A 14,658-nucleotide genomic window follows, 5' to 3' on the forward strand; every position below is an offset into this window, starting at 1 on the left:
CAGCCCTGCAGGTCTAGCAGGGCTCCCAGGAGACTGCAGTGCAGGTGGATGCCCATTACTTCCAGGTGGCTCGTAGGGCAAATAGCACAGCCCAGGGCAAAGCTCATATCCCATGCTTTGTGGGGAATAGTGGGCGTGCATGGCCTCATCGCGATGACTGTATTGTTGGAGTGAAACCTGGACCCTTATCTGTGCCAAACACAACTGCCTGGGAGTGAGAGAGTCTCCTTGCGTTAAGAGCCAGTGCCTGCCTTGTGCATCTGAACTCCTGCAGTCAGGAAGGGGGCCAAGGCAGCTGCTTTTGCAGCTTTTCTGCTTTTAAACATCATTGAATTTTCTTGTTCTGGGTGGAAACAAAGATGACTGTTATAGGCAGTGAGAACGTGGCAGATCCCAGCATAGGGTGCTTCCAGCAGGAGACTGCCACAGAGGGAGAAATCAGAGATGTTCTTCCTCCAACCTCGCTGCCCCTGGCCATGTTTTCTGAGCTGTGGTTGCCTGGATTGGCAACCCACATTGCCCAGATCTCCTCCCTTGGTCTGTCATGTGAGGATTAGCAACCAGACCTTGCCCTCTGCTGTGTCCAGCACCACCTGGGTGTAAGTCACAACAAAACCAGGGAGATTTGTGAGGAGATGTTGCCCCTGCCACTGTGACAGGGCAAAGACATCTCCTCACGCATCTCACTAGCTTTGTTGGGGAGAAGAGAAAACAAGTTAGGGCTGATGGGTCAGGTTGGTTTGGCTCCCCAACACCTGGGCAGCCAAGGATGGTGTTGGCCATCATCTCCATGCAGGCAGTGCTGCAGTCCTGTCCCATCACAGGTGTGGATGTCCCCTTGTCCCCAGTTAGTCCTAGAGAGGGGTGTGCATTGCCTGTTGTGCAAGTTGGAGAGTGGGAGATCTGAGACAGCATGAGGGGAAGGCGGATCCTGGTCCTGGTTTGGTGCTTTGCAGAACCTGCACCTCTGCATGGGAGGGATGGACACGTGTGGTGAAGGGGGCCCCAGAGGAGTCTGAGGAGGGAGCGTGCACTTGGGGCCCTCAGACATCTACCTCCGGTTCTGCTCGTTAAAAGCCTTTCCAACTCCAGCAGGGCGTTTGTGCAGTGAGTTTGTGGGCATCATGCAGCTCTCAGCAGAATGAGCCTTTCAGAGCTCCCAAGGCCTCCTGGGATGGCCTCCCATGTTTCACCAAGGAATAGCTGGAAAGCTAAAGCTCATCTTCTCTCTCCTTGAGGTGGTTCTTGCAGCTTACAGCTGGAGTGAGCGGGGTAGCTTTCCCCCGTGGAAGGATTTCAGATGGTAGGGCTTTCCAGCCAACGTCATTAACTGCACTGATTACTTGGCTGATGGAACATGGGGTGGAGGAGGAGTTTGTTAGTGACAGCTGTATCCCAGCTCAGTTCCTCTGGGCACTCGCTCTGTCCCAGATCTATCCCTCCGAGTAACATTAACACAATTAAAATGTAAAGTGTTAACAGGGCTACCAGCAATGCTCTCCATGTACCAGCTGCTTTCTGGGTTCTCACAGCTTCCCTGCCTCTTTCCCATGGGTCCCTTTGCTCCCGGGTCACCTCCAGAGCTTGGCAAAATGATTTTAACATCTTCCCTTTCGGGTCTCAGGAACTGGCCGGCTTCCAACTTGCTTCGTGAAGTTTGGCTGTGAGAGCTCCCTCCTTCTACATGGAGGCAAGCTCCGAGACTGTTTCACAGGCTCCGGGAAGTGAGGGCTGGCTGAGACAGGAGCACGTTAATGTGTCACAGATCCCAGGCATCTCCTCTGGTTTGGGCATCTCCAAGTGCTTTACAGAGATGAACTTGTTTTTGCCTGGAGGCTGTGGCAGTGCTGCTGCAGGAGGACATGGCTCCCTGGGTGCTGGGGAACATGGTAGCTGGTGCCACCAGGAGCTGATAGTGCATGCCAGGGAGCGGAGAGCCCTGGGCTGGAGGAAGGGCTGGCAGCAGAGGAGGTGATGTTGGCTGGAGGTATAGGAGGCTTGAAAGCAGCACAAGGAGATTGACTTCTGGATGTGCGGGGTGGAGAGAGCATCTGGGCAGCTCATGTATTTTCTCCACACAGAGATGGAAAGGAAAAGAGGATAGAGAAGGAACAGAGGGAAAAGTAAATCAGATGAGAAGGAGAAAAGTGGGGGAGAAAGTTTAAAGGAGAGAGATTGTCTCCGTGCATTGGGCACAGAGCCCCAGGACCTCTTCCTGGAGCATAATCCCCTCAGCTGTGGTCAGAGAGAGCAAAGCCTTGGTCTCTGAGACAGGCCAGGGATGTCCTTGCCATGGCCCAGCAGCCTCTGGACACCAGGCAAAAGAAATCTAGACTTCTGCCACCATGTGAAATCACTAAGAAAAAAGATCTGTGCAGATGCTGCTGGCACCTCAGGTGGCTCTGGCTGCCTCCCTGATGAAAGCATGAAGTGTCAGGATTTCAATCCAGCATTTTATAACTGGGCATTTTGGCCTGAGGAGAGCAAGGGTGTTGTGATCCTGGCAAAAGCGCAAGCGTCCAAGCTTGCGGGGATGACCTGGCAATCAGGGAAGAGCCAGCTGAGCCCCACGCAGGGTGCGGGTGAGCAGGAAGGTTGTGAAGTGAAAGTGAAGCACCAAGCGTGCTGCCTTCAGTGGGTGCAAGCTGCTCAGATGCTGTTGTGCACTCCGATTTGCAGCCCTGCTCGCTCCCTTTTGAGGGAGGTCTTCCTCCTGCACTGGAGGAGATCTCCCACCCCCTTTCTGGGGGGGGAGCAGGTTGTTCCCCTCCAAGACAAAGCAGGCGCATCCTTGCCTGGAGGCTGCGTAGCAGGGAGAGCCAGGCCTTGCCGCACTGGCTCCAATGAGCTAGGACACCTTTCCTGGCCTGTTTGCCGTGGCTGGAAGTCGCCCATGGTCAGGAGAGGTGGGGAGGAGAGTTTCGCCTGCGATGCTTGGATGCAGGTGCTGTACGAGCTGCAGTGTTGCTCTCTCAGTCATTTTTCCTGCAAATGTCTCGAGCCTCTGGGAGATTTGTCCCTCGGATCTGCAGCTCTGGGTTTTCTTGCTCCCCTCACTGTGAAGGAGAGATTCGGGAAAGCTGCTTTAATGGCCAGTCCTGAGGCTTCCTGGCTCCTCTGGGACGTGGGCAGTTCCGCCTTACCCTGGCTGGAGTTGGGCAGCCTATGCTGGCCCTGGTCCCGCTGAACTCGGCAGGGCAGGGATGCCGGGGGAGCCCGGCAGCGCCGAGCCGGCCGCGCTCCCACCTCCTGGCCGCAGCTCCCTGCAGCCCGGCGAGATGCGCCAGCCACTCTCCTGGCCCCTGGAGGGAGACCGTTCATCGCCTGGTGCATGGCCGTGGCCTGCTTTCCCCTGCAGTGCGCCGATGGGTACGGTGTCCCCAGGGCGGCTGTGCCGACCCCGATGGCCGGGGTATCCCTGGCGTCCAGAAGCTGTATTTGCTTCCCGCGGCGTGGCGGAGCACGGGAGCAGCGTTACCTGCCACGGCTGCGAACGCCCCTCTGCCCCGGGGATGCTGGGGTCCCCTTGCAGAGCAGGGCAGCGGCTCAGTGCTAGTTTCTCCTGGCTGCAGCTGGATCTTGCTGTGCACACATTAGCGTTGCTTGGCATGCATCGCCTTGTAGTGGCAGCCCTCTGCCGAGCCGGGGTGGCTGGAGGACAGGCAGGCCGCCAGCGGCGTGGGGCACAGAGCCCTGCCGTTCCAGGGTTCGCGCTGCCACGGGGGGAACCGAGCCGATGTCTCATCCCATGGGGCTCTTGCAGCTCTGCTTCCCGTGGGCCTGCGAAGCGCCTTATTTATTTATTTTGAACTTCAAGCAGGTCTCAGGTGTGCATTGGCAGGGCTCCTCTAGGGCGCTGCGGGAGTGGAGGTTCCCACATGCGAGGGAGAAGGGTTAGCTCTGTTTGCTGGGGTTTATGCCGAGCCCGGGACAGGCTCACCCTAGATTTGGGAGCTACAGCCTTCCTGACCCCATGGCATCCCCCTGAAACTGCACCTCTCCCTCTTAGTGCCTGGACAGACCCTGCTGCCCGTGGCCAGCTTGGGTGAGCTCGTCCTTCCCGGGGAGCGCCCAGCTGTGGAGCCAGCTTGCGCTCCGATCTCATCCTCTGTCCTGCGGCTGCCATTTGGCACTTAGATGAAGTAGGAGAGAAGAGGACGAAGGGCCTGCTCCCTCCCTGCCTGCTCAGGGCTGCTGCGAGAGAGCTTTGATTGCTGCAAGAGCATTAGAAGACTTGAGGGCAGTGCTAATGACAGTCCCTGTTACTCGCAGGCTTTGTCCCAGAGAGATGCCGCGCCGGTGGTGGCAGGCGGTCAATGAGCCTACAGCTCACGAGAGAGGCCATGCTGCCCATCCGTTCCCTGCTCTTCCTCTTCTTTCAGGGCTTTCGTCGCCTTCCCACACTCAGACCGGCTGTGCTCTGTGGGGAGGTGAGGATCAGGCATATTTTGTGCTTGAGGGCTCTGCCAGGTCCCCTGATGACCCCATCGAAGGAGGAGTCTTCACACCTACAGGGACTCCCGGGCCTTGTTCGCAGGCCCCTGGGCACGGGGCGGTGACTGTATAGTCAATACCTAATTGATACCCCATGGGGCTTTGGGTGCTGAGCACATCATGGTCTCTGCTCTCTCCCTGCAACACCGGCTCTGTTGGTTGCTTGGTTTTATTCCCACCACTCTTCTGAAAGCTGGGCAGGAGCAGTAGGAAGGCTGTTTCATCTGCTCTCTCCCACCACAGAGAAGGTGTTGCCTTGGGAGAGCCTTGTTCTCAGAATGCAGTTCCCATTTCTTTCATATCCATCACAAGAGGCAGTTACCCCTGGGAAACTGCCTCCCTCTGCTCCGGACAGCCTGGTAGGTGTCTCACAGGAGGACATGCGCTGTTAGCAGCATTGCCTCTCTCTGCCCCATGGACGCTAGCGTCTGTCTTTGGGCAAGAGGCAGCCAGGTCTCTGGCAGCCTCTGAAACCTTCAGAGCCAAGTTGTCCTCCACAGTTCTCCTCTGGGAAGGTACTTTTCTGCATGTGGTCATCTAATGGAGAGAGGGGTTTGTCTGTAACAAGCTCTGCTGGGTAGGTTTCCCAAAAAACTGTGCCCCACTGTGTGCTGCTTCTTGCTGATCCTAAACCACCTCCTGTCCATCTGGGAATGGGAAGTGTTTAGCCTTGCTTGAATCTGTGCTTGGCAAGTGCCAGGATGACACTTGGCAGCATGCAAGGTACATGGTGACCTAACCAGTCTCCGTGACAGTCAGTGGCATTTTGGAGTCAGGTGGGAAGAACAGTGACAGAAATGTCATCGCACAAGCCATGTCCCATTGATGCCTCCAGAGCCATGGAGAGCTCTGCAGAACTGGGCTTTCCCATTGATGGAAAAGGTTTGCGTGCCGCTGGGGTCTGTTTGTGGCTTGCCTTCTGCTGGAGACCCTCCTCTCCCTGGCTCCTGCATCCGAGTGCAAATGGGTTCCTGCTGGTGTTCCCATAGTGCCGCCTTTGTCCCCAGGTCCCCGGGGATGCTGTGGGAGGACCTGCACCCCCAGGCCCTGGAGCAGGGAGGGAGCCCTTGGAGCAAGCTCAGACTGCAAAGGAAGGAGATTGCGTCCTAAACAGATGATATCTGGCAGGCAGAGGTTGTCCCAGGTGCTGTGTTCGAGGCAGGGATGTGGCAGAGCAGCACAGCCAGGTGGGACCTGCTGGAGCTCTCTGAGCTACACCGCTCTGGCTGGGGAGTAGCCACGGTGTCCCCGCGCAGCCTCTGCAGTTGTGTAAACCTCGTGCTCTGAGAGCCCTAATGAAAGCAGATGCACAAACAGACCCTTTTGCCTAGAGAAAGTTTTGCTTTAAAATCCAGGGAAATCCCCAGCAGGTGAAAGCTGCAGGTTTCTGTACTTAGTTGGTAGCTATAAAGCTCCAAAGTGCATCCAGTGAATCCTAATGGATGCTCAAAGAGTGCCCTGGTATATTTTCATGCAAGAACAGCAGCCTTGCCCCGTCAGAAGTCTGTGTCCCACAGGTACTGTTATCTAATGCTGGTCGGCTCAGGGCAGGCTTCGTCCCCTGTAGCGGCTTGAGGGGGGTTTGCCCTGCTCAAAAGAGCATCCATCTGAGGAGGTTCTTGTCCCTGCTCCTGTGAGACGGCCATGAGGAAGGACCAAGGAGTACCCTACTAGGACCAGCATCAGAAGAGCTTCTGCCCAGTTGCAAAGCAGCAGCTTCTTTGGGAATGAGCAGCAGAGATTTCTCCAGGCAGCTTCTCCAGCTGTCTTTGCCTCCAAGCAGTAAATTGGTAGTTAGCAGTGTCTGCCCCATAGAAGGGGGTGTTTGTAGGAACCCCTCTTTCAAACCATGGTGGTTTGGGTCTCAGCAGAGCCCGTGGTGCTGCTTGCGCCAGCAAAATGCTGTCGTTGCAACTGCACTTTCAGCCTGGCAGCTGGATCAGACCCCGGGGAGGTACCTCTGACTGCCCCAGGTGATGCTGGGTTGCAGCAGCACTGGGTGGACACTGCTGCCCACATGCAGTGTCTGCAGCAGATGTAGTTACAACCAAGCCAGCCGGACTGTAGCTAGCTCAGGTTTGGCTGCAGTCCAGCAGCACAAGGTTCACAGTGTTGCTGGTGAGGAAAGAGATCCAGAGAAATAACTTCCCTTCTCAGCAGTATTTTTACTTTTTCTGCCAACCCTGCTAACACTGATTTGTTCACAGCCCTCCTGCCTTGGCTGCATGTACAGCGCATGGTGTCTTAGTTTTGACATCAAGGGTGCGGTGTTCAAAAGCATTTGCGTGACTGTACAGACCCGGCCAGATATCAGCTTGTAACCCTGCAAAAGTGCAGCAAAACTGTCGACGAGCAGTGCAGGAACAGAGCTGGGGGCAGAGGAGGTGGCTGGTGGAGGGGGGCAGCCTGGCAGCGGTGTGTCCTCCTGCAGCAAGGGGCAGAGCTTGTCTGGGAGTGGTTTTATCAGCTGCTTCTCCTTTGCAGGCTCGTGGAAGAGGATGTAACAGTCTGGTTTCCCCTCTTCCTGCCTTTTTTTGTGCCCCGTCTTTCGTCAGACCTGAAAGAGATTAAAAAGAAAAAGTTCTGTTATACGCAAGACTTTGTTGTCAGCCCCGTTAGGATGTGCTGTTGAAAACCTTGTACCAGGCTATACTTTCCCAGGCTTCAGAAATTATGCTGCTCAACAGCAGAACTCACCCAAGACGCTTAGGTGTGAAAAGGGAGAAAGATGGGAATAGGAAGCCCCAGCTTTCTTCTGGACTGTAGTCCAAAGCCTTGTGGTTGGGAAACTGGGTTGAGACCCTGAACCGGAGCAGCACTTGAGCTGCGCTGTCGAAACGTGCTTCCCAGCCTGCAGCACGGTGCCGGTGGCTTTGCCTGCTGTCGCAGTCTCACGGAGCTGGGGACAAACACTGTTCTGGGGCTGAGAAAGCCTTTCTTGGTGGCAGTGGTCTCAAGCACCAACACGTTTCTCCAAAGAGTTTCTACCTTAATACAGATAATGTTTCATCAGAAAATTCCCAGCAGGCTCTGTTATTAATTATACTTGAAGAAGGCAGCAGTTGGGTGTGTGTGTGTGTGTGTGTGTGTGTGTGTCCATGTCCCAGGAAGAAGTGTTGTAAAGGGTGATTATAAAGTGCAAGACAAGAGCTGCTCTTTGGTGCAGATGGTTGGAGTGTCAGAGATGATACACATAGTGCTTCCATTATGGAGTATTTTTATGATTAATGCACTTTCATTTAAAGGATCTGAAAAATTAAACACTTTCCATCACAAGGGTGTAGCAAAAGTGTGGTAATGCTCTTTCTAATTCATCTCTCTCTGTGCTCTCTAAAAGATGCTCTGTGCGAATGCTGGGTCCTCAGCGGGTATGCCTAGTGCTTTGCGCATCGTAGGAGAGAAACGGTTTTAATCATTTGCAAAGGGAAATTTCCCTCAAACAAAGCTGTCCAGTGTTGTCCGTCACAGCCCCGGTATTCTGGGCTTAGCTTTTGCACTGCTGCTGGGGCCGGGAAGTGGTTTTTGTGCCTCACTTGCAGCCAGCAGCGCCGCTCTCCCTGCTGTGTCTCTAAAGCGTGCCGTGTTTTCTCTTTCAGATTTTCCGGCGAGCCGACAAGAACGGTGAGTGCTTTGCTCCTGTCGCTGCCTGCCCCTCGCAGCCTGGGTCGGGGAGAAGCAGCACAGCCCTTCCCTGCTGCGAGGCTGCTAAAAAAGTGAAGGAGCTCAAGGGCAAAGAGCTCTCCGTCTGGAAGCCAACTGCCCTGCCGCTTCCCCGGGAGGAAAAGGCGCTGGAGCAGAGATGAGGCCTGGCCAGGGCTGGGGAAGTGGGCTCCCCTGGGAAGGGGCTGCCTCCTGGTGCGTGGACATGGACCTTGTCCTCGAGCAGGGGACCTTTCAGAGGAGCCCGGTGGTGCCCCAGCATGAGCTAAGCGCTGGTGCTGCAGGGAGGGCGAGGGAATGGAGCAGAGCAGCTCCCAGGTGGTGAGGAGAGGGGAGCACGTCCTCCAGGCACCTTTCACAAGAGCCCGAGGGCAGAGCTGTGTGTGGCTAGGGCGGAGGGCTGAACCCTGGGTCTCCCCTTGGTTCTGCCCAGGACTCTGCTCCCATGATGTCTGTTGTTCCTATGGGTGCATCTCTGCTGCCCCTTCTTAAACCGTGGTGCATCAGCTGGAGCTGAGCGTGCTGCTGGGACGTGCAGTGAGAAGGGGGCAGCAGAGGTGGCAGGGTGTGAGGAGGCATGGTTGCTGGCCACCACCAAGCCTCACTTCTGCCTCCCAGCTTCTTCCTCCTGTGTTTACCCCAGGCCTCTGAGGGCAGCTGTGGGCTCCCTCTGCTCCACTTCTCCCCAAGCCAACACTGCCCTAGCTGCCTTCTCTGCTCTGGATGCCCTGCTTTGGGTGCAAATCTCCTGTTCAGGACTAACTGTGAGCTCCTCTTTGCCCCAGCTCCTGGTACTCCATAACCCGCATGTTCCTCACGTAGCATCATAGCAGGGAGGTGGGCAACAATGGCCAGATCTTCTCCTTAGGCCTCTATGCTCTGGGGCTGCAGAGGGGAGCTCAAGGCCCTCTCCTGGGGGCAGCCGCACTGCTGCATGCCCATGGGCAGAGGCCTGTTGGTCATGCCCAGCCTGTGTCTGACCAGTCTCTGGATGATACCCCAGGCTCTGCCCTCCTGTTGTCCCTGGCTTGGGAACTGCAGGCTGAGGCAGGCACAGAATGTGGCTGTGGGCGAGGGCATGATAACCTCCTGGAAGGCTTGGCTGATGTCTCATCACCTCCTCCGTAGGCTTGTCTCTGGCATGTCTGTTAGCAGTGCGAGGGGCAGGCAAGCCAAGCCATGCAGCAGAGCTGCCCAGGGTCTACCGGGCTTTCTTTCCATCCTTTGCAGGATTGACTCAGTTTCTGCACTTAGCTCATGGTTTTATTCATGCCCCTCACTCAGATGGCTCTGTTCCTGGATGCCCGCTGGAGCCCCTAGCTTTTGAGAGTCTCTAGCTTCTGAAGTCTGCTAACAGGTTTTAAATTTGGCACCCATGAACCAAGAAGTCCAAAATCACAAGTCATTTTTCTGAGCTGTCCCCCTTGGGCTCTTGTCTTTCATGGTAGATTGCAGATTTCAGAAGCCACGTTTGTTTTGGATCAGAATGCAACCCAAAAGTTCTCCACAAAAGGGAAAGAAAAAGCCTGTGAATGAATCGAAAGATTTTGTTTCCTTAAAAAACAGATACTGTCTTCATTGTGCTGTTTGTAATAGACTCTATACTGTGGAGAGCTGAATGGAAATGCAGCTTGGAAAGTCTGTAGAACATAGCGTCAAACACATTTCTGAAAATGTTACAGCAGTATCTTTTGAAAGGGCTGGGGCTAGCTGAAATTCCTACCTGAAATTCCAGCAACACTGGCCTTGTTGGCCAGTGCTCCTTTTTGTTTTTGATGGGGATACTTTGTCTGTTGGGACGTGCTTCTGATGAAATCTCTGCTCTGATTATTATGCGTAACACGCCCAACCATCCCACGCTCCAAGTAGAGAGGCTGCTGGGAGGATAACTGCGGCCTGTACGCTTCTCTTTGCAGATATATAATTATTCTTCTCTTTTATTTAAATGCAGATGATGGGAAGCTGTCATTTGAGGAGTTCAAGAACTATTTTGCTGATGGAATCCTGAGCTCGGAGGAGCTGTGGGAGTTGTTCAGTGGCATTGACAGGCGTCATTCAGAGTAAGTACCATGGTGGCACAGAGAAGAAGAGACAAAAGAGGGTATAAAAGTGCTTGACTGCAGATGGAGGGCATTTGGAGGCGGGTGCAATAAATAGTCAGGGTGAGATCAATCCATGTCTTGGAACCTGCAGATGTTAAAATCCATTGAGCACCAGCTACAAGTATGGGTGATGAGAGAAGCCAGACATTTTGAGAACAGTCATTATCAGATTTACTTTAGTACCACGAAAGCAAACACCCATTTAAAATTACATTCTGTTGGTTTGAAAAACTCATTCCAAAAATATACAGCTCTATAGAAAAGGTTCTATATATGCAGGAGGAGCATGTGGTGCTGTGAAGGCAATGAACAGACAGTTATCTTTGCGACTGCTGACCCTGCTGACTACTTTTCACTTACATAAGGGCTGCTTTCCACCCGAAATGGACTTTGTGAGTGTCAGTGTAAATGTGAATTTAGGCCAGCTTCTTTTTAAAAAAAGAAACTCTTAAGCAATGGGAGCAGTAATTGCATCTAGCTCTGGTGTTCCCTAGATTGGTGTTATCTAGAGGAATCTGTTGTGTTCTGCTTCCCCTGCGCCCTGAGAAGTTCTTGCACCTCTCTGACCCCTTTGTTCAGGGCAGCACCTGAACAGTTCCCCAGCAAGGGAGAGGCTACTCCTCTGTTGAAGTTTGGTTTTGCAGGGAGCCAGGGCTCAGGCACCATGCGGCTGTGCTGCACCGAGATGCAGCTGCTGAGAACCACCAATGCAGAGCCATGGACCATGAATGGTGAGCAGTCCCCAGCTGTAAGTCCCCATGTCATCAACCCAGAACAGGGTGAATGAGGATAGTTGACTGCAGCCAGGTGCCAGGGTGGTGAGTTTAGATGATGCCCCCAATTTAGTGGTGGGACTGAGATGCAAAGAAATGGGCAGGTGTGTGCTGCCCATAGCGCCTCTTTCCTTTAAGCCTGTGTAATCCATATAATGCAAGCCAGGCCAAGCAGCCACAGGGATGTGGAGGAGATTTTGTGCTGCTCGTGTGAGGGCCAGAGGACATCTTCCCACCTGTCACCACCTGCTGCTGAATGTGCAGACAGTTTGGCATGTAGGATGTGGGCAGCAGGAGGGGTCCTTCAAATACCTCCTCTTTCTCTTCTGGGCTGTGATCTCAGGGACTTAGCAGCGAGCCATTCCCTTTCCTGCACAACCTATCCTTTCCTCTGGCTCCAGTTTGGGGTGACCTTGGAGTCATCCCCAATACAACACCACCGGAAGAAACAGATTGCAACAAAGCAGGGGTTTTTGCAAGAAAGGAGTTTTAACTGTGACCTTAACTGAATGGCAAATATCTCCTGGTTTACCATTGCCTTCCAAGTCAGGCTTCCCCCAGCTGTCCAGAGCAGATGAAACTGCTCTGACAGAAGTCGCATAGGTACCACCATGGTGCATAGCAAATAAGAAAACCAGCCTGCAGACTAAGCTGTTGTCATCCATATGCAGTGTGACATGCTGCTGACAAGGCAGGGCTGCTGAACTGCGACTCTCCTGCTTGACTTTGGGGCACGGTACTCAGATGCTGCAGGAGAATAGCTGTCCCTCCCCATCAGTCTTGGTGATATAATAACCAGTTATCATGAGCTGACATTTGCCACACATGCTGGCAAGCCTGAGGAGCAGAGATGATTGATCCCCTCAACTCCAGAGGCTGTGTGTCGCAGACAGGAGTGCTATAGGTCATTAGCCCCAGCTGACGTGGGTTGGGGCAATTCCTCCACATTCACCCCAGCACCAGGAGAGTATCTACCGTGTTCAAGGGAGCAGAAGAGCCCAGACAGACAAAGACATGGGTCAGGCACCTGTTTGACCTGACTGGTGGTGCCAGGCTGGCTCAGACCCTTCTGTGGGCTCTGTGTGCTCTGTGTAGACAGACAGCCCCAGGGGAACGGGCCATCTCCAAGAGCTGTGTTTGGCCCTGTCTGCTGCGGTGCTGTCTCTGTAAATCGTTACTTGTAATGACAGCATGGTAGCTATGACAACATGGCAGTTGCAGCATTGAGCTGGTGACATCTATTAGCAGGGCATGACCACTGTGTCTTTGATCTCTTTATGCCGTGAAGAACAGAAGGGATCTGCAGTTGGTTTCCAAAGTCCTGCATTTAGTAACTTCAAGCAAACATATGAGACCCTCTTCCCTCCAGCCCTAGTAGGATGCCCTGATTTGTGCAATAGAGGATGGGATGGCCCAGCCATGAGGCCGTTTTAAGTGTGCTCTGTGTTCTTAGACCTGGCTGGGACATGATTTGCACCTACACATGCAGGGTCAATCTAGGGACAGCTTCACTGAGTGGCAGGGCTAGTGGGATGTGGACTGCTCAGCGCTGCCTTCCGAGGATGGAGAGGGCAGGCCTCCTATGGGGCAGGGTGGAGCAGGCAGACAAGGTTTTCCATGGCTGGAGGAAGCAGGGAAAGATTCTGACAGGTCTGAGTATGCTGGCTTGAGCAGACAGGAGAGGGATAGGATTTGGGATTTGGCAGCAGGGCAGCTGCATGGTGAGGAAGGGAGATCTCTTCAGCCTGATCCCCAGCTTGTGAAGGAGGAGGAGATGGGATCTCCCAGAGTGGGAGTCTGGCACTGAGCTTATCATCCCAGTAAATGGCATCCCATCCCCCTAAACAACATACGGCAGTGCCGTGGCTGGCAGAGTGCTCTAACCCTGACCCGGAGCCATGTGCCTGCCAGGATGGGTGACTTCAGGAGACAGGCCTGGCCCCAGTGAGAAACTATTCAGTTTGTTCCCAGAGCTTGCCACCTCCTCTTGCATGTGGTGTCTCCCCTGGGCCGACCAGACCCACGGCTGGTGTCATACACAGCACACAGCCGTCACTAGACAGTGTCAGCTTTCACTTCATGCTGCTTCAGCCTGGATTTGAACTCGTGGCCTTGCACTGAACCGTGGCATTTGCTGTCTCACAAATGGCAGAGAAGCCGTGGCTAGGGCAGGCAAACAGGCCTGGCCTGGCTCTGGGCAGCCTCTGGAGGCATTAGAGAACTTGTCACTTCATTGATCTTGCCAAAGACTTCAGCTCAGATACGTAATAGGTTGTGCTCTGTTTTTGTATGAAGATGTATGTAACTCTCACTGACGTGCACCAGGCAGGGCACAGGATCCTCTCACCCGCTGTTCAATGGCAGGTAACGGAGGAGTCGAGCAGTGTTGAGTGCGGTGTGATTGGCAGAGGTTTCCTATGGCTTTGTACGTAGAGCTGGATTTTCTGACATTCATTTCTGGCGTGCTCATAGAGACTTCCTCCTCTGTGGAACCACTGGTGTCTCGTAAGGGCTGTGCCGGTACCCCTGCCTTCTCCTCAGCAGAGAGACTGGACAGTCCTTTTCTCTCCCTGGCTGCCTCTTTTCCTTGAGCTTGTAGGAACTTGGTATCTTTGAGACTGGGTGAAGTTGGGTACTGGATTCCTGAGTTCCTACCAGAGGAAACCAGGAGCTAGACAGAGACTGTGATTCTGTGAGCCTCATTTCCTTAGGAAGCCAAACTGAAAATCTTTCCCTCATCTGTCAAAACAGTTTGCTGTCCCCAAAGAGGAAGTGATTTGGATTTCCCCAGGCCGAAGGGTACACACTGTGTGCATGAACTGGCTCTGCTGGCCACTGTCAGGAGGAGGTGAGGTCTAGATGGAGTGATCCTGCCCTCTCCTGTGAGGTCTGCTCCACCCTTCACTCAGTGCTTGTGGTGACTCTGGTCAATGAGTTAGATGAGATGCAGTAAATTCCCCTTGCATGTTCCTTGCCCATAACACCTGCCATGGAGGTGTTGTGAGCATATGAAAGAACTCAAAAAGAGCCAAGCTGTGATAAATCAGGCTCTGTCTCTCCCAATATTTTTTTGCCACCAGTGTCAACAGAAGAAGCTTAGGAAGACTGTACAAGAAGCAACTGTGCCCTTCCAGCTTCTAGTAATCAGCAGTTTGGGATCTTCCTGACAAGATCTCCTCTTTAAGTATTTGTAGCTCTCCACTTAGCCTCCTCTTCACAGGACTAAACAAGCCCAGCTGACTAGCATCCACTGTCCTTCTCAGGTCCTTTCCAGCAGTGCCGCTGCTTGCTCAGTAAGTTCCTAGCCTGTATTGATGCACAGATCATGCTGTTGCCATGCAGCTGCTCTGGACAGGAAAATGTGACTGTCTGGGAGCCTACATAGCTCAGGAGTGGCTCTTCCGTCACCGGAGCGGTGATGCACTGCCCTGGCCTGGTTGGGAGGAGAAGTCACTGAGTCCTGCTCATATCCTCTGACCTCTCCAAGAGAGGAGAGCTGCAGCTCCTGCTCTCAGCAGCAGGGCTGCCTTGACTCTGCCATGCATGGGCAGGGAACGAGACACTGACTTTTTGGATTTAGTGGCAGTGCGGAGAGGAGATAAAAAACTGGGAGCTGTAAGAAAGCCTTG

At 53.8% G+C, this 14,658-nt stretch overlaps 1 protein-coding gene across 2 annotated transcripts in view; it reads left to right on the forward strand.

Annotated features, from left to right (window-relative positions):
• The window catches only part of NECAB3 (N-terminal EF-hand calcium binding protein 3), a 54,046-nt gene that overhangs the window by 2,566 nt on the left and 36,822 nt on the right, over positions 1 to 14,658 (forward strand). For both annotated transcript variants that reach the window (XM_026115595.2, XM_026115596.2), the window contains exons 2-3: positions 8,091 to 8,115; positions 10,106 to 10,214. In XM_026115595.2, coding sequence (XP_025971380.2) covers positions 8,091 to 8,115; positions 10,106 to 10,214 — 134 coding nt within the window. The remainder of the gene's footprint in view (positions 1 to 8,090; positions 8,116 to 10,105; positions 10,215 to 14,658) is intronic.

This window comes from Dromaius novaehollandiae, chromosome 16, assembly GCF_036370855.1.
Source record: "Dromaius novaehollandiae isolate bDroNov1 chromosome 16, bDroNov1.hap1, whole genome shotgun sequence".
NCBI lineage: Eukaryota > Metazoa > Chordata > Aves > Casuariiformes > Dromaiidae > Dromaius > Dromaius novaehollandiae.